The sequence below is a fragment of the Lampris incognitus genome, chromosome 6, assembly GCF_029633865.1.
Source record: "Lampris incognitus isolate fLamInc1 chromosome 6, fLamInc1.hap2, whole genome shotgun sequence".
NCBI classification, from domain to species: Eukaryota; Metazoa; Chordata; class Actinopteri; order Lampriformes; family Lampridae; genus Lampris; species Lampris incognitus.
Window position 1 is genome coordinate 41,791,061 of NC_079216.1, and position 19,741 is coordinate 41,810,801.

The following is a 19,741-nucleotide window of genomic DNA, read 5'->3' on the forward strand; positions in this document are numbered from 1 at the left end:
TTTTTAACAAACACATTGACCATACCCTGATAATAAAGAATAAAACTTAGGGGGGGTGGGGGGTGTGTGTCTCCCCCCCCTTTTTTTGTTGTTGTTGAGGTTTTGATATCATTCTGTGGCTTCAGTTGTGTTCCCTATGTATTCAAATCCGAAAATTCAAATTTTGGTCGAAGTACATCTGTTTTAGCATCAATATGCTATTTTCCCAAGCCTTTCTATATCCTATGTGACCTGACATAGGGTTCTGCACTTTCTTTTAACACTTTTGTCACTCTCCATGCTTACACTCTGTGAATTGCATGTGTGTGTGTGTGTGGGGGAGGGGAGGGTCGGGCATCAACGCTAACCCGCGTCACTGCTTATGGCCAATGGCTGATTGGGCATTTCCATTTGAACAACCCGGAAAAGATGTCTTGATGCATGCTCAATAATCCAGGTAATAAAATCAAAGAATGTTGAATCCGTTCATCTGGATAAAACGTTTATGTTGTGTTATAAATGTTGCATTCAGATGAATTGATTCTATCTTCTTTGATTTAACCCGGAAAAGAACGCTGATGATATTGCCCTTTAATTACAGCTGAATACAAAATCCTTTATAGCTGGAGACCGTATTTCCCCGGATTATAAATTGCTGGTTTTTTACTCGTCTGGCTGGTCCCTACGCCTTATACACTGTAATTTTGTCGGACAAATACACTGCATTTCAACTAAGGCCACTAAATGGCACTGTTTAATTTTGTGACTCAATTATAAAATACTGTACCACGATATAAATGCAACTTATACACCGAAGCGAGTTATATGTTTTTTCCTTGCAGCAATGCATTTTTTTTGCCAAGATCACAAAGGCCACATATATGTCGTGTTGCATTCCTCCATAACCACTTAATCATTCCGTTTCCTACCATCACTCTTATGTTCTAATGGGAGCTCTTGTAGCAGCAGGTCCTAAGACTTGGAAAACTGTGAGACTTTTATCATACAATACAACAGCTATTGACAAATAGTTGTACTTTAAGGCCGTTGTATAACCATTTTGAAATTGCCAAATACATATTTATATGCAATATATATGTACCATTCCTATGTGCATATTAATTGGTGTGGCTGTTTGAGGCTTGGTGCTTTAATTCATTAACTAAGTTTGTCTCATGCTAGAAAGGTCAGTTGCATCATGTCAATACTAAATCATGAGGCTACAGCCACTTCTGATCTTTTTTTTTTGCATTTTATGTTGGCCTGTTCAGTTGTGATTTTCTCATGTTAATGTCTATCAATCAGGTACCCAATTAAGCTTCATCACAGTTAGGCATTGGTATGATGTGGTACAAAACAGTCTGGCAACTGCCTACACATTAAGTTGAAAAGTGTTCGCTGTATGGAACCCTATGGCTTAATAGTGAGAGTTTGCTCTTATGCATAAATGTTTTTATGCATGCTCAATAATCCAGGTAAGAACCTTCTTGATTATGCATAAATGTTTCCAAATGTCTGAAATCAAATCTGTCAGGAATGCTTTTTTTTTTTTTGAGGTACTTGGACAAATAATCTTTTGAAAGTGAATAATGCAGACCTGCATTATGTACAAATCTGACAATTCTTGTTTTACTGTAAAACAGTAGGACCATTAACAGGAAACAAACTGTGCCACATTTGGCATAGTAAATTAATGCTTGTGCTTAGAACTTTTAGAGTAACAGGACTATTTAATAAGTTTTATATTCTATCAACAATCATCACTGTAAATTTGTCATGCATGCTATCTTTTGTCAATGATTCTTTGACAACGCCGCCTAGACTAGGATCAAATCGTGAAATCAATTACAAAATGTTCAACTGTTCTCAGAAATTTCACTGACATGGTAATATGGAGCCTATTCTTGCACTCCAAATGTGGTTGATACCAATTTTGCACTTGATATCCAAAGCAAATCTATTTTGACTACTACATTTATGTACATACACCTGTCTTAATTAGTACAGCCATGATCCTTCACTGCAATTCAGTCCTCAAGACACAGCAAGCTTTGTCAATGTCCACTTCAGAATATGCAATTTGCTACCCAGATGGGTTATTTCACATGAATAAAGACAGTTTGATATATAAAGCATACTGAGGCCATGTGTAATTGTTTGTTTACAAGCTTAAGCGGGAGTATAAAACCAAATCTTAATTTCTTGATACAATATAATTTATATTTGACCCTTTTACAATATTTATTAGTGTTTTTACATTTTAAAGTTTTCCCTCTTTCATAGTGGATCATAAAGTTTAACAACAGTACAAAATTTATTAAAAACCTATTTAATGTACATAGCAAGTAGTATTTTCTCTACATAAGTTACAGTGCTTGGCCAAGTCTGCTTATCAAAATATAAAACGAGGGATTTTCCTCTATGGAATCAGTATTAAAATCCTTTAGTCAGTTTGGACGGTATCAACAGCTATAGTGGGCATGCATTAACCAGTGATATGTAGCAAGGGAAACATGTTTTGATATCGTGTTCGCCCATCGCAAAATGTTGCTTTTCCTTGTACCATTTGAATGTGTAGGATTTTATTAGTCCACCATTCATCCAGAACAGATGCCATTACTTGGTGTTTTGCCGATGGTGCTGAAAAAAAGTACATGGTGCTGAACATTTCTGGTCACTAAGACAACCCTTAAATTCTTTTGGCTTTATTTTTGAGGTTGTCCGCAGGTCACAAAAAGTTCAATTCAAAACCTTTTTAAGACCTATTTTTATTTTTGCTTGAAGTTATAGATTCTACTGGGGTAGATGCTCTACCCACAGGAGGAAACCCTTTAGAAAATAAGTGCTGATGCTGAACTACTGATGCTACATGGTGGTAATTTCCCACAGTGGATACAACTGTAAACTGACAACGCAGAAATGTTTTTGGGGAAAATAAGTAGATGTGCAAATTGCTGATGTGTAGGTAAAACTCAAGTAGCGGGTTTTGGTCAATTGTTCACAAACAGCCAGACAAACATTCAGAGTGTAAGTGTGAGGTCAGCCCCACCTACAAACCGGCAGTGGATATTTTCAAGGAACGGTAGCTGGGACTGGAGGAAGTCTACAGTTGTTATGTTGATGTCTTTGCACATTGAGATGTCCAGCGTTCTGAGCCTCTTGCAGTGCTGCACCAGGAGGGATAGAGATCTGGCGGTGGTTGGGACACAGAGTTAGCCTTTATCTTTCTGTAATGTCCATCAAATGCATGTACCTGTTTCTGTGCGATATGTGCATGGGGACAGTTGTGTGCACATGCCCACAGCCACACAAAAATACATTTATAGAGATAAATGTGATGCTCACCTGTCGGTAATGTTATCACAACAGGATAGGTAGAGATACTGCAGTCTGTGGAGATATGGTACAGCCTTTGCCACTCCATTGTCACTGACGCGAGGGCAGTGGCTGAGCGCGAGGCTGGTGAGGCTACGACAATGCCACGCAACCGATGCCAAGCTGGCATCTGTGATTTCCGGCAGCATGGAGAGAGAGAGGCGTTGGAGGTCTGGGTAATGTAATACCTGGTGGAAGATGGAGGAGAGAAATAAACTATGTAATGACTCAGAATCGTATTGGTGCCATCCATAAAATACCGAACATCAAGTTTATATTGCAACCCACTGAAAGTGTGTAAAACATGTTTCAAGTCATATTTATCTATGAGTAATAAAAACACCAATATAGCCTCTAAATTACAAGCCTATCTTCAGACAAATTTTGTGTGGTCCCAGTTCTATATGTGACACTAGAAATAATCTGATTGAAGAAAATAAGCCTTATGCACCAAGCATCCGTATGCACAGATCTGGATGTAAAGTGTGTAAGAAATCTTGTTGCATTTTCTGTTGTTTTAGATTTCTTTGCAGATAAGACCAAAATTTGAGAGTGGCATGTCATGGGGGTGTCCGGGTAGCGTAGCGGTCTATTCCGTTTCCTACCAACGCGGTGATCTCCGGTTCGAATCTCTGTGTTACCGCCGACTTGGTTGGGCGTCCCTACAGACACAATTGGCCGTGTCTGTGGGTGGGAAGCCAGATGTGGGTATGTGTCCTGGTCACTGCACTAGCGCCTCCTCTGGTCGGTCGGGGTGCCTGTTTGGGGGGGAGGGGGAATAGCGTGATCCTCCCACACGCCATGTCCCCCTGGTGCAACTCCTCACTGTCAGGTGAAAAGCAGCTGGCGACTCCACATGTATCGGAGAAGGAATGTGGTAGTCTGCAGCCCTCCCCGGATCAGCAGAGGGAGTAGAGCAGCGACCTGGACGGCTCGGAAGAGCGGGGTTGTTGGGGGCTGCTTGTAGGGTCTCCCAAGGCAAATTGGTCCCAGGGGAGGGACCAGACTAAGCGATTCCCAAGTGTAAATACACCAGTAGAGCTACAGCACCTTGCCCGGAATGGGGAAACTGGGGCCCCCTCCTGGAGCCAGACCTGGGAAGGGAGCTCACCGGCAAGCATCTGATAGCCGGCCCATGGCCCATGGGGCCCCGTTGGGCCCCCCCTTGAAAAAACACCATGGAGCCTCCACCCCGTGGACCCACCACACACAGGGATTAGCATTGGGTTAGGGTGCTGACTTCTGGCCAACAGCTGTTTAGATTCCTTAAAATCCTTTTTTAAAACGATGCGATTTTTAAAAAAAAATCAACTCTCTATGTGGTCTTGTTGAGGTGTTAACTATGCAAGAGTTGAAAGACAAACATTCAAGGCACATGAGGAAAAGAACAAATTTGGGTTGCCAATAACGCTTCGTGACTCCGACATCGATTTCTCTTGTATAATAATCGAAAAAACAAGGCATCCGGGTGGCGTGGCGGTCTGTTCCGTTGCCTATCAACATGGGGATCGGCGGTTTGAATCCCTGTGTTGCCTCCTGCTTGGTCGGGCATCCCTATAGACACAAATGGCTGTGTCTGTGGGTGGGAAGCCGGATGTGTGTATGTGTCCTGGTCGCTGCAGTAGCGCCTCCTCTGGTCGGCTGGGGCGCCTGTTCAGGGGGGAGGGGGAACTGGGGGGAATAGCGTGATCCTCCCATGTGCTATGTCCCTCTGGCGAAACTCCTCACTGTCAGGTGAAAAGAAGGCATGTGGTAGTCTGCAGCAGTGACCGGGACGGCTCGGAATAGTGGGGTAATTGGCCAAGTACAATTGGGGAGAAAAAGGGGGGAAAATTAAAAAAAAAAGAAAAAGAACAGAAATTCAACTTTAATTTGAGAATGTTCTTGCATAGGGCTGAATGTCTGCAAGCCCTAAGTATACACCTTGCCACTATACCTTATTAGGTCCAGAATGTATGTTGTAGCTAAAGTGAGTGCAATAGATAAACAAAAAAAAAACTGAATCCCGCACATGTGTGTGCACACAACCTCCTTTACTCACCTGTGTGATACTGCTATCAGTGAGTTTGGAGCAGGCAGACAGGTCCAGTTCCTGCAGCCTACTGAGTGTTAGCAGTGAAGCCCCTCCCTGCTCTCTGAACAGGCTCAGGTCCTCCTCTGTCACCAGCTTGGGTCGCTCCTGGAATGGCGTGCTAGGAGGCCAGAAGAAGCCCATGTTGCCAAAGGTTCTTGTAAAACTGGGACCTTTGTCCTCCGATAGGGAAGAGAAAGGTGGATGGATTGTCAGTCATGATTTGGACTGTGACACGTAATAAAAACTACCAATAACAAAACAACTAACTTAGCTTAGATAGGTGACTAGATATGATTCTAGGTCAGAGGACAGAAGAATATGGTGGTACTGCTGCATGTGTGGCTCCCTTGGCTTTATCTGCTTTCCAAATTAAAAGTTTAGATTTTTTTTCTGCGGGTGAAGGCTCCCACCTTGCACAAGCATTTCTTTTCCACAGCATTCAGTTCTCATGTAGCATAAGAATATAAGTCACATGAGTTACAGGGAACACGTTTGTTCATTTGAATACAGTTGCACATCAGTAGACCAGGCAGCTCTCCAGCGGGTCGTCAAGGCGGCCCAGCACATAGACATTTATCACAAACGCCACCTTCGAAGGGGTCTCAGCATCAGCAGAGATCCCACCCACCCATCCATGGACTTTTCTCCTCCCTGCACTCTGAGAGACGCTACAGGAGCCTCAGAGCCTGCACTACCAGGCTCAAAAACAGCTTTTTTCCCCAAGCTGTTACCCACCTGAACCTGGCTACCCACTGAATGTCTGTAAATATGTTTATACCCGTGCTTTTTTTTCTTCTTATCATTAGCTTTTAGTCTTCATCTGTATACATCTTATACTATGTTTGCTGTTTTTCTATGTCTGTCTTGCACTTTTTGGCGAAGCCGCAGCCCTCATTTCATTTTTAAGATGTGCCTGCACATTGTTTTAATGACAATACATTGAATTGAATTACAGAAGACTTCCTTAACAACAACACAAACTTGTGAAGAAGATCAGATCTTTCACATTAGAGCAAAGTGGAAGAATTAGTGTCTTTAGCGTCTTGCTCAAGGGCACTTCAATAGGAGACATTGCTGTTTGTTAATTAAGTAACTCTGTATATTGCAGAGATCAAACCTGCATCTTCAGTTCAGTTCAGTTAAAGCCCTGGGTGTCTGTCCATCCGCTAGGCCAACCTCCTTTACCCCCCCCCCCATTTGCTTTCCCCTTCTTCCTCTCTGGTTTTCTCATTTCGTCCTCTCTAACCTCTGCTTCTCTTTCACTCTGCTTCAATATTCTACTCCTCTATCTGTTCCGTTTTTCCCCTTTTTATTGCCACTTTACTGTGTTGAAAGTAAACCTCTTCTCTACCTTGTACTCTCTCGTCACATCTCCCCAAGTTAAAAACATCTTATCAAAAAGCTCTCACAATCAGAGACTTTTTTTTATGGCAGCTGTTTCCCCCCCCCCTTTCTTATGGTTACTGGTGATCTCTCTTCGAGTACTGCAGTCATAACATGGCTCTCACCATCTCCTGGGCAGGTTCATACTCCATCGTTGGCTCCTCCATTCCCAGCATACCCCAGTCCGTGATTTCCTTGCACCCGCCAAGCCGCAGCACCACCAGCCCTTGCAGGTAGGTGGCAATAGTGCGCAGAGATAGGTCGGTCAGGTAGACACAGGAGGTGAGGTCCAACTCGCAAAGTGTTGAGCCAAGAAGTTGGGCGAGAGAGAATATCGCTAAATCCTGGAGGGAGAGGGGGAGGATAGAGTGTGTTTGTTGGGGTGTGTATATAAAGAGGTGTAAGACCTGGCATAGTAACAGAGACAATTATGATAGTGATGTTTTTTCTTCTGTACACTAGATTTCTTTTGTCTTTCTCTCTCAGGCACATGCAAACAGACACATGCACATACAGACACAAACACACTGACCCTTATGTATGTGCAGCTCTTCAAGCTGAGCTTGTTTAGCTTTGTTTTGGCAGTATCCCTTCCCATCAGGCCTTTCACCATTTCTGTCCCACTGACATGCGGACATTCAGATAGGTCCAGACTCCTCAGTGACGACACGGATATCAGGTCTGCCAGGCCTGCAGACGGCATGCAACTTACATCAAAACACAACACATTCAGGAGGGTAATATGCTTTCAAAGTGAATCTTTGCACAGGGTGTCACAAAACAAGACAATTCACAAGATTTGAAAAAAATTCTCTTGACTCAAATCCTCTATTTATAGAGTTCCCTCAGTTCTGTGACCCTACAATGTTGCATCTATATCAGAAGAGTATATGAGAAAAATTGAATATTCCTCAGTTTCTCATGATACACCATTCATTTAGGTAGTATTAGTATGATCAGTATTAGAAATAGTAGTAGCAGCAAAGGTACTATTCATAAAAAAGTAGTAGCAAAAGGAGTAGTGTTTGAAACAAACAGTACAGTCAAAGATAAGCAGACTTTACTCATCTAATTAACTATAGGAATTTATTATTGCTTTTTGCGGGTGAAACAACCAAATTAAAAAAAAAAAAAATCAGCAGAATAAATCAAGCACCCTTTTCTGTGACCCTCCAGTCCCGGGAAAGAGAGAGGTGTTTGAGTCCCTTCAGGCCCTTTGTTATGGCATGTACTGATCTGCTGGTCAGCTCGGTACAGGCACTGAGGTCCAGTCTCTGCAGACTAGGCTGGTGCTTCACCAGAACCTCGACTGAGTAGTCAGTCAGCTCCTTACAACCCTGCAATCGCAGCTCCTCCAGGACCAGGCCAGGAACCTGGGAAAGAAAAAAAAAAGAAAAAGAAAAAACTGATTAAAATTACAAAAAAATGAAGCAAACGTTTAAATCTGCTCTGAATATGCATGAAAATCTCATCTATTCTTTGTATCAACATGTGATCTATATCTGGATACATCATATGGATAATGAACAACGGAATCATGAATGTTGCATTTACACAGGATATTTATATGCATTCTGGTTGCCTCCATTGTTTCCACATTGTGAATGGATTTCTTTCTTGGTGTGCACTCGGCAAAAGAAAAAGGGAGGTTGGAAATGTGTCAGGTCTGTCTTAGCCATCAAAAACAATAATTGAACAAAATATGAAATAATTTTGATATGTTTTTATTTTCTTTTGGATAACAGTTGTTTTAAAAACACGTATATCATAGAAAAATAACTGCTTTGTAAGTTACAACAACCACCCATTTACTGCTGTGGAAGTGGTTCATGCCAAATTTCAGTCAGTTTGAGTTGCACAGCAACCTTTAAAATGAGCCACAATACCTTGAACTAATGGTTGCTTAGATGTTGTTTTTACTTCCTGGGCAGTGCTTTCTTAACAATGTGAGCATGCTGTATGGATTGTATTTCCAATTTGAAGAGTGATGCATGCTGTGTGCATTTACAACCTTATACCTTGCATTAACATGCACCTTTCCACATCCTTATAACAGGGTATGTATTGGATAATTCTAGGTGTATTGGAGTATTTCTAAGATCTTTTTTTAAAGGGGTGCACACAGAGGCCATAATTCATTGGGAGGGGTCAACTTGATGTCATTTATGGAGATGAGTACACTAGAACAAATAAATATAAATCACAGTGGTGAAAATATTTTTGACACTTTGGCTCATTACTTTTTAAGCACTGTACTATATCTTCCCGACAGGTAAATGTAGCAGCCAAGAAAAGGTTCAGCAATAGAGGTAAGTATTAGGTAGGCGTAAGGGTTTAGGCTTAAAATTTTTTGATTCTGCTGCAGAAGATTTAGAAAAACTCAACAAATTCTAACAAAAATAAACAAAATCATATGACTTGTTAATGCAGAAATTAAGACCTCATGAATTCAAATTTGAGACAATTTAATGACTTTTAAGACATATTTGTAAAATTGATTTTAAGACTTTTCAAAGAACCATAGACACCCTGTTATAAGATGCTGGCATACAGATGGCATGCTAATAGTAGGTTCAAATGGTGTCAAAAGAACACATCTCTGTTTCGTAATGGATTAAATTAATTGGCTCAAAAAAAAAAACGGAACAAGGGGCACCCGGCACCTCCAGAGTCAAATGGTTACAGTGCATAACACATGGCCACACGGTCACAACCGTTGTCGGTTTGATCCCAGCCGAAGATTGGTTGCATGTAATACCCTTCTCTCGCTCACTCCCATTTCCTATCTGCCTTTTTTTTTGTGGATTTTTCTCCCTTTTCTCCCCAATTGTACTTGGCCAATTACCCCACTCTTCCAAGCCGTCCTGGTCGCTGCTTCACCCCCTCTGCCCATCTGGGGAGGGCTGCAGACTACCACATGCTTCCTCCGATACATGTGGAGTCGCCAGCTGTTTCTTTTCACTTGACAGTGAGGACTTTCGCCAGGGGGGCGTAGTGCGTGGGAGGATCACGCTATTCCCCCCAGTTCCCCCTCCCCCTGAACAGACGCCCCGACTGACCAGAGGAGGCATTAGTGCAGCGACCAGGACACATACCCACATCTGGTCAATTGTGTCTGTAGGGATGCCTGACCAAGCCAGAGGTAACACAGGGATTCGAACCGGCGATCCCCGCGTTGGTAAGCAACAGAATAGATAATAACGCTAATAATAACGCTACCCAGACGCCCCTCCTGTCTGCCTTTCACTGTTAAATAAAGGTGAAAATACCCCAAAAAAATAAAATAAAATAAAAAAACAAACTGAAATGAATTAGTAAATTGAGACTTAAGTAAAACTAGCTATTTTGGCATTTCATTCCATTTATTGTGGGGCTCCCTGTACCTTTACTATACCTGTCATGTTAAGCACATTTAAAAAGAAAGAGGTTTCAAGTGCATTTCTAAAGGTGATGGAAGCAGAATCTGATGTTGCAGTGTCCCATACCTTTGCAACTGTGCGTAGTGACTCAGGGGTGATGGATGTCCTGCTGAGGTCCAACGCAACGAGGGTGGGTGTCTGCTCCATCAAAAACCTGTGCAGGTTTCTGAGTGACAGTAAGGCTGATGAGTCCTGGCCCACTCCCACCGGACACCCTTGATATGGGTCGAACTCAAAAGCAATATGGCAGCCAGCCAGTGAGACCCGGTGGAGACTGGGGGTGCAGCCAGTGAGCCTGTTGAAGGTGAGGTCTGAGAGGTAGCGCAGATTAGACAAGTCCAACTCCTCCAGACCAGACAAGGCCAACCTCACCTGGAAAAAGACAGGACTCTATAAGGACGGACTATACTCCAAAATGGGACAATAACCACAGCTGGAATAAACCTATGACACTAAAAACACAGTAACCAAAATAAAAGTTTATGGATAAGAACAGCTTGAAGTACTAACATTGACATTCATCTGCAGTAGAACATGTACATGAGTCAAATTAGAACATTTCAACAGGAGGTAGAAGCCCCCCCCCCCCCAAAAAAAACACCCTTGTTTTCATAATTATACTCATTGCAATCATCATCACCATCATCCTCAAGTATACAGAAAACTAGCGATATGGAGAACAAGTAACTGCCAACACAAAAAATGCAGTTCAGATAGCGATTGAGAGATGAGTTGGGGGAGGAAGGAAGACATAGTGTGCATATTAGAATTGTGTAGAGTATTTGTGGTACATATTAGTATAATGTTTGTGTATTAGTGTCTAACTAAATTAGAAATTTTTGCTGTTGGTTTATCAACAGTGACACACAGATTCAACATTAAAAGGTAGACACAAGGCACAAAAGAAATGATAGTCAGGATGTTGAGTAATGCTGTCAAGCACAGCTACCCTGAGTCATATTGAAACAGGGACAATGGCCAAAGAAGGGAAACTTTCGTACATTGTCTGAATATCTGTCCAGTGTTGACTACTTGTAAAAACTACCTGCTTTCTATGCTCCTCCCTTGAGAGAAAAGCTCCAGACATAAAAAGGCTGTCAAGGCCCCTGAGGTCCAGTCTGCGGAGAGAGGTGAGATGGGGAAGGAGGGCCAGCAAAGAAGCCTCTGTTATGCTGCTACCAGGCAGGGCCAAGCTCTCTAATTTAGGGCCCAGACATAGACCCACCTGAGGGGAAGGAGGAAAAGGGAAAGGAGGATGAGAAAGAAAAAAGATTCCAGGTTCAATTCAAGATTAAATAATTCATTGCCATATCAACTTTACAGTTGATTTGGAATTTGTTTCAGTGTGCTTAACAGTAAACATAACCACACAATATATACAAGGAATGTCCACAAAAACATACTGTTACAATTATAATTCAGTTAATGCAACCATATGTATGTATGTAAAGACAGTAGGTTGTATTTTACCATTAGATTCAAGTAACTTCTTGACAAAAATCCATGTGTGATTTGATGTAAGCCTTGTCAACTCAAACTGACCATATGGCTAATTGTTTGGTTAATGGCTACCAAACAATTTGGTTGATGGCACTGATAAGCTCGAGACTGGCTCAGTGCATAGTATTATCATATGGGAAGTGAATTCTGGTAAAAGGAACTTTCACAGCACAAATTCATATACTACATTACAAGAGTAATGATGTTAATGTCTTTTAATGAGCTATGTAGTGACATTAATGAGCCGTGAAGGAGGAGGCTGGCAAGATGGCGGACTGAGCGGGTGTACTTGCTAGAGCGTAGGTTAAAGTTCCTCAATAGTATTAAATAAGGATTTTTTTCCGCTCAAAGAAGTTTTGGATTACGAGTCTAAAAATGCCAAACAAAGGAAAAGAAGTGAAATATAGGAAAAAAGATAAAGATATGACAAAGAATACCGAAGCTAGCAACAAGGATGAGGGACCGGATGCATTTCTACTTCATGACTACGTGATGGAGGCTACTAATGCTGGGCCCGATGCATGAAGTGTCGACGAGCGAGAAGATTCTCCGTTAAACACACCATCTAAGGGCTCCCATTATCAGAAATGGGTAAGGCGAAATGAGGAATCTGCAATTGAGTCCATTCTGACTGCAATAAACACCCTGGTTACCAGATTTGATAAACAAGAAAAAAAGCTGGAAGATATCAATACTTAGATTAAGGAGAATAGTACAATGATTGGCAGCCTGGCAACAGCATTGGAATTCAATTCGGCGAAACTCAAAGAATGCAAAATTAAAGTAACTGCTTTAGAAGAGAAAGTGGTAGCTCTGGAAAAAGAAAACACCAGTCTTAAAGAAAGAGCGGACAAACATGAAAGGTATAGCAGGCGGTGGAATCTGAGAATAAAAGGCATGAAAGAAACGGTAAATGAAAACAAGGGAGGAGGTGATTAACCTAGTCAAGAAAGTTGCACCGCAATGGGCACAGAACATGGATGAGATGGTAGACACTGTTCATCGGGTGGGGAGAAAGCAGGAGAAGAAAACGCACCAGGTCATTATCCAATTTGTCAAACGTCAACACAGAGCTGGGATCTGGAGAATGATGAAGTAGTTGGAAATATGCAGGAAAGCGGGAGTTCGCTTTACTGAAGACTTAACCATGGCAGATAAACAGGCTAGAGAAGCTCTTTGGCCTCGGATACAAGAAGCGAGAAAGGCCAGGAAGAAAGCATACTATCGCGGACCCTTTGGATTCATTGATGGGCAACAGATCTAGTTGACAGAGTGAACATTGATATGTAATCTGACCTGTAAAGACATTAAATAAATGATGGAAGGGGATGGATTTTTTTTCCCAGAGGAACTTCTGAGTGGAGGATACATTTAAAGACTTTGGTTCTTTTCATTGTTCCTAACAAAGTGTTGTGAGGTTAAAATTTTTTTTATTTCATTCTATGTTTTCTCTAAAGTCAGAGATTTCTTTTTCATCGCTAAATGCAAGAGGTCTTAAGGATAATGTAAAATGCACGGCTACTTTTTGTTTTGTAAAGGTCTTAAAGCACACTGCATGTTTTTGCAAGAGACTCATTCATTTGAAGAGGATACTACATTTTGGAAGAACCAGTGGGGAGACCAAAATTCTTTTTTCTCATGGCAGTAATCGATCTGGGGGTGTGGCCATATGTTTTTATAGATTCACTGGGGAGGTAGTAACATTCAAAAATGATAAGGATGGTCAATGTATTGTTGTGGTTATAAATTTAGAGGGGTCATTTGCAATTTTGATTAATATCTACGGATATAATAATATTGGTCATTATTAGGAGCTCTTACAGAAATTATTGCTGAATATAAGCAAACTTATGGTATAGGATTTACTCTAATATGTGGAGATTTCAATATGGCACCAGATGAGTGGTTACATAGATGTCCATCTTTTCATAATGATTACCGTTACAACACTGTATTGAAGGAATTCATAAATGTCAGTTATTTTATTGATATTTGGAGAGAAAAACCCCATATAGGAGACAATTCTCTTGGATAAAACCCAATGGGAGATCAAGATCCAGAATAGATCTTTGGCTGGTGACTCCAGAAATCACAAATTCTGTGACTAACGTCGCAATGTTTGCTGCTCCATTGACATACCAATGTGTAATTGAAATAGCTCTGAAACCAGATAAAAATCATAAATGTAGAAAAAATTATTGGAAGTTCAATACTGATCTGTTAAATTTAGAAGAATATGTTACGGAAGTAAAAGCATTAATGGTGGAAATTAAAAGTGATACAGAAATAGATACTACAGGAAATGGGAATATTTTAAATATAAGGTCAGGACTCTATCAATTAAATTTAGTAAAACCAGATGTCAACAGCAAAGGGAAGATGAATATAAATTGGTTCAAGCAATTAATGAATGTTGTAAAACAATTGAGTTATCAGATGAAAACAAAGCAAAGATATTGAGTTTACAAGCCAGATTAGATAACTTGTTCATTCAAAGGGCACAAGGAGCTTATGTTAGATCCAGAGCTAAATGGATAGAACAAGGGGAGAAGAACACATCTTATTTTTTTGGACTGGAAAGGAGGAGACAAGAAAGAAATACAATAAATGTTTTGATGATCGATAATAGAGAATGTTCTGACACAAAGGTAATTTGTGTCACACGCAACCACTGTTGCACAGTGCAGTGCGTTGGTTCACCGAAATGCTTGCTGCTACTGGGGGTTGATTCAAATCTATCTCTGGATGATGGCGTACCACGTGAGTCATCAAGTTTGTAGTGTTTCCAAAATACTTCACCTTCACTTTGCAAAGCCTGGATATTGTTTTAGTCTTGTCAAGCTCCTTCTTCCGCTCGAGTTCATAAAATCCAAAGTATGTCCAAATTATTGCCTTCATTGCCAATGGGGCAGGTTGTATTTGCTTTTCGCTCAAGTACTCCTCCATTGCTCGCAGTCTCTCCATGACACACACTTCACTTCCGGCTTGCTCATGCTAAGGAGGTGCGTCTGGGCGGAAACCGCGCGGTGTCATAGCGCTATCTATAGGATTTAGTGAGCTAACTCATGTCAGGGAAAAATGGAAACCAGCGTTGTCGCGAGACTGAAAAATATGAATCGATTCTTGGAATCTATGAATCGATTCTCAATAGGCAGAGATAGAATCGCGATTCTTATGTGAATAAATTTTTTTGCACACCCCTACTGATCAAAAACATACTACTGCATGACCCGAAAATTACAAAGCAACAATGCACCTCCAGAAGCAGGGTCCTGGACAAACTGAACCCATCTACTTGGCTGATGATTAGACTACAACATGACTTTCGGCTCAGACCTCTAATCAAATCCAGAGAGGAAGCAGAGGCTGGGAACCGGAATGTGACGTTTTTCTACACAAAGACAAAAACAGAAAGAGATCAGGCGACACAGATGGAAAGAGGGGAAAAAAGTAATGTAAGTTTAACTATGCTTTCATTGAATATTTCCACTTCCATACCATTAAACATGTCCCTTCCATCAGTTTACATTGGCATAAACTCAATATGGAAACACACACACACACACACATCAGAAAGAAATAACTCCTATACAGTGCATCCGGAAAATATTCACACCCCTTCACTTTCCCCACGTTTTGTTATGTTACAGCCTTACTCCAAAATGGATTAAATTCTTTTTTTTCCTCATCAATCCACACACAATACCCCATAATGACAAAGTGAAAAAGGTTTTGTAGAAATTTTTGCAAATTTATTAAAAATAAAAAACTGAAATATTGCATGTACATAAGTATTCACACCCTTTGCTATGACACTCAAAATTGAGCTCAGGTTCATCCTGTTTCCACTGATCATCCTTGAGATGTTTCTACATCTTGATTGGAGTCCACCTGTAGTAAATCCAATTGATTGGACATGATTTGGAAAGGCACACACCTGTCTATATAAGGTCCCACTGTTGACAGTGCATGTCAGAGCAGAAACCAAGCCATGAAGTCAAAGGAATTGTCAGTGGACCTCCGAGACAGGATTGTATCGAGGCACAGATCTGGGGAAGGGTACAAAAAAATTTCTACAGCTTTGAAGGTCCCGAAGAGCACAGTGGTCTCCATCATTCGTAAATGGAAAAAGTTTGGCTCCACCAGGACTCTTCCTAGAGCTGGCCGCCCAGCCAAACTGAGCAATCGGGGGAGAAGGGCCTTGGTCAGGGAGGTGACCAAGAACCCAATGGTCACTCTGACAGAGCTCCAGTGTTCTCTGTGGAGATGGAAGAACCTTCCAGAAGGACAACCATCTCTGCAGCACTCCATCAATCAAGCCTTTGTGGTAGAGTGGCCAGACGGAAGCTTCGGCTCAGTAAAAGGCACATGACAGCCCGCTTGGAGTTTGCCAGAAAGCACTTAAAGGACTCTCAGACCATGAGAAACAAGATTCTCTGGTCTGACGAAACCAAGATTGAACTCTTTGGCCTGAATGCCAAACGTCACGTCTAGAGGAAACCAGGCACCTCTCGTCACCTTGCTAATACCATCCCTACAGTGACGCATGGTGGTGGCAGCATCATGCTGTGGGGATGTTTTTCAGCGGCAGGAACTGGGAGACTAGTCAGGATTGAGGGAAAGATGATCGGAGCAAAGTACAGAGAGATCCTTGATGAAAACCTGCTCCAGAGCGCTCAGGACCTCAGACTGGGGCGAAGGTTTACCTTTCAACACGACAACGACCCTAAGCACACAGCCAAGACAATGAAGGAGTGGCTTCGGGACAAGTATGTGATTGTCCTTGAGTGGCCCAGCCAGAGCCCAGACTTGAACCCCATTGAACATCTCTGGAAAGACCTGAAAACAGCTGTGCAGCGACGTTCCCCATCTAACCTTACAGAGCTCGAGAGGATCTGCAGAGAAGAATGGGAGAAATACCCCAAATATAGGTGTGCCAGGCTTGTAGCTTCATACCCAAGAAGACTTGAGGCTGTAATTGCTGCCAAGGGTGCCTCAATCAAGTACTGAGTAAAGGGTGTGAATACTTAGGTACATGCAATATTTTAGTTTTTTATTGTTAATAAATTTGCAAAAATTTCTACAAAACCTTTTTTGCTTTGTCATTATGGGGTATTGTATATGTAGATTGATGAGGGGGAAAAAAAAGTAATTATGAGGCTGTAAAATAACAAAATGTGGGGAAAGTGAAGGGGTGTGAATACTTTCCGGATGCACTGTATTTTGCATATCGCACAACTATAGCTTCAAGATGATTACCTGGAAACGCAGGTCCTGGCTGGCATCATACCAATCACGGCAGACCAATGAAGCTTCCTTCCTATCTGAAGCATGGAGAAAACTCAGGATGTAAACGATGATCTGCAGCAATGGGAGTAAATACTAGTTAACACGAGACAATCCATTGTTCCCAGAAAGAATCCTGTTCTCTAGGGCTATGTACAAATTCAATTTATTGATCACTAACTAAGCAGTTACCACCGTACAGCACGGAAAGTCTAATGTCCATGACTCAGGCAACGACAATGAACAATGCGGTGTGAATGAAGTATTGATCTTTGACAGGATTAAACAAAGACAAAATTATTTAAATGTCACTTCATGCAACAACAAAAAAAGAAAGAAACGTGGCACCTGGTACCCAACGTAGACTTTAAGAGCAACACAAAAAGAATACAAGGGGGTGTGGGTAACGATCGTTTAACCATTAAGCAGACTACTGAAGACTGTGTATTTCTTGATGCCATGGTCAGAATGATGTGACGCGCAGCTTGTATGTAGACCACACAAAATACATAAATAAACGTGTCCAAAGGACTGTTCGCTGGTGTTAAACGAACGTCACAACCGCAGCTCAAATTCACCAGCATATGACTGGTGGATTATAATGGTTACCTTTTTACTACCGGTTGGAATGGACTTGGTCAGTAAATCCATTCCAACGCAAGTCCTTATTCAGCAACGCAAATCCAAGTTCGCTTACCGTGAAAAAATAAAAAATGTTACAAGGTACACAGCGAGTTGCTAAATCGTGAATGGTTACAGATTTTTCTTTATGCATTAGCTGACGCCTTCGATCACGTTGCAAGGCCCCCATCAGACAAACAAATGCAGAAAAGAAAACACAAGACACCAACCTAACTCAACTCACCTCGAGTGGTAGATCGGGTGTTGCCGTCGTAGTGTCATTCCAACCGGTATCATCCATGTTAGCAACTCTCGATTATATATGAAAAAGGTGTCTGGCTTTTCACAGGGATCACAAGTTATGCTAGTTGACTTTCTTAGTCCGCTCATTAGCTAGCAGCGACATAAAATAACGTGAAAATGCTGTTACGTGAGCTGCAGACATGAGTTGTGTTAGTAAAATAGCAGGTACCATACACTTCCTTGTTCGTAAAACATTTGTTAAAATACCATGCACCTCGAAACTATTATAATGGTGTTCAAGTAGCATTAGCATTGGCTTGTGACAACCAGCCTATCATTGGCGCTATTTATCGATAGACCTTCTTAACGCTGTTGATCTGTCCGATCAGCTGACCAGTGTCCAACGTCAACATAGGAAAACCGTAAAGACTTGTGGGAGCCGTAGTCCCCCCCCCCGTTCAACCCCAGACGTAGAAATCGTTTGGGGGGGGGGGGGGGGTCCAGATCGTTGTATTTTTCTGTCGAACCTACACTAGTATAGATGATTTAAAGCTGGAATTTGTGATTTTACCAATCTGTCCATCCCAATGGCAGCGAGAACTACAAACAAGTTGTGGCAACCATTGTTGCAAGTGTAGGTGCATATAAATAACAGAGTCGGGCTCTGTCGCTTAGTAACATGTATTCACCGGCTGTGCCCGTAACGCAACTGAGGCATGTTACACAGGGCAAGTATACATCAATCAGTGCCCCCAGGGGGGGTTGTTGGCTGCATAACATTACCCTACAACAACCATTGTCGCTTGTCAACAGTAAACGGCTCCCACCCATATAAAAAAAGGCATCCTCAGACCTAATGTATTATAAACTACACCAGACTATTTGAGAAGATCGTTTCATCTGTAACACTGATTGTAGAACTGGTAGATTCCATGTCCTACAGAAGGATCGGCACATTTGTCATCACGTTTCAATCCTTTTTTTCCCTGTTTTAGTGGAAACTTGTTTGCCGCTGTAGCGGTGTGTGTCCTACCCGGATTCCAACAGCGGTGTAGGGGGAGCGTCTCCAAACATGGGACATGGTAAAGATTCCAGTTAGCAGTATTTAACCGGAGTCCATGGTCCAGATGGATACATAACTTTCGATTTATAAAGAGAAAATTCCGGATTTCCTCTTTGAGATCTCTGAAGTTTACAAACCACCTTATTTTCCACCAAGTATCCGCAAGAGTTGTGATATCTGTTCGGATAACTTCAAAAACTTCATTCCCTAGTGACGATAACGCAGAAATTTGCATTTCTGAGAGAATTTTTTTGTTTCAGTTTGACTCAACTATAAGTTAAAGCAGCATATCTAATTAATGAGCTAAACCTCATTACTTTGTGGAAAAGGAGCAGGGGCGATGTTGGGCAGTCATAAAGCTGGAATGAAATATATTTCAAACATTTATTTATACAAAATTCTACAAAATTCACAAGACAGGGCTACAGAGATATAACAGCGGTAATAAAAAGCAGGATCATTCACTTTTTTTAAACAAACATTTCTAGATTGTCCATTGTCCTCTTATCACCCTCTTTCAATCACACACACACACACATGCACACACACGTACGCGAAACAATCACATCAACATTCGTACTCCTTTCTACACAATGCCTGGCAGTATGAGTAGCTGGTTGAAATAGCCCATTTTCTTGGGCTGCAACTGTGAAATATAGAAATTCAGAAATGGTAATCTCTACAAATTATTATTGGATATTAATATGAACACATTTGAAAAAACAAAAATGCCATTCTGTAATTTTGCAATACATACACAGGGTATATTGTGAAGCAATACAATACGTTTACATAACG

General features: G+C 41.5%; 1 protein-coding gene across 1 annotated transcript; it reads right to left on the reverse strand.

Moving 5' to 3' along the window:
* Window positions 1-13: 13 nt before the first annotated feature.
* fbxl9 (F-box and leucine rich repeat protein) lies at window positions 14-18,237 on the reverse strand. The gene is made up of 11 exons (XM_056281832.1): window positions 17,882-18,237; window positions 16,990-17,091; window positions 14,987-15,121; window positions 11,276-11,455; window positions 10,297-10,602; window positions 7,968-8,184; window positions 7,344-7,501; window positions 6,937-7,155; window positions 5,396-5,605; window positions 3,325-3,542; window positions 14-3,168 (listed from the first exon to the last, which is right to left on the reverse strand). Exons 1-11 carry the CDS (start codon window positions 17,936-17,938, stop codon window positions 3,000-3,002), a joined length of 1,971 nt encoding a protein of 656 aa, XP_056137807.1. The 5' UTR covers window positions 17,939-18,237; the 3' UTR covers window positions 14-2,999.
* Window positions 18,238-19,741: the final 1,504 nt, after the last annotated feature.

Excerpts from the sequence above, each read along its gene's own strand:
- fbxl9 (XM_056281832.1), bottom strand. The coding sequence starts at position 17,938 with ATGGATGATACCGGTTGGAATGACACTACGACGGCAACACCCGATCTA. Across the intron at positions 17,092-17,881 it reads CACCCGATCTACCACTCGAG|ATCATCGTTTACATCCTGAG; the intron begins GTGAGTTGAGTT and ends CCATTGCTGCAG. Across the intron at positions 7,156-7,343 it reads AGAGCTGCACATACATAAGG|GATTTAGCGATATTCTCTCT; the intron begins GTCAGTGTGTTT and ends CTCTCCCTCCAG.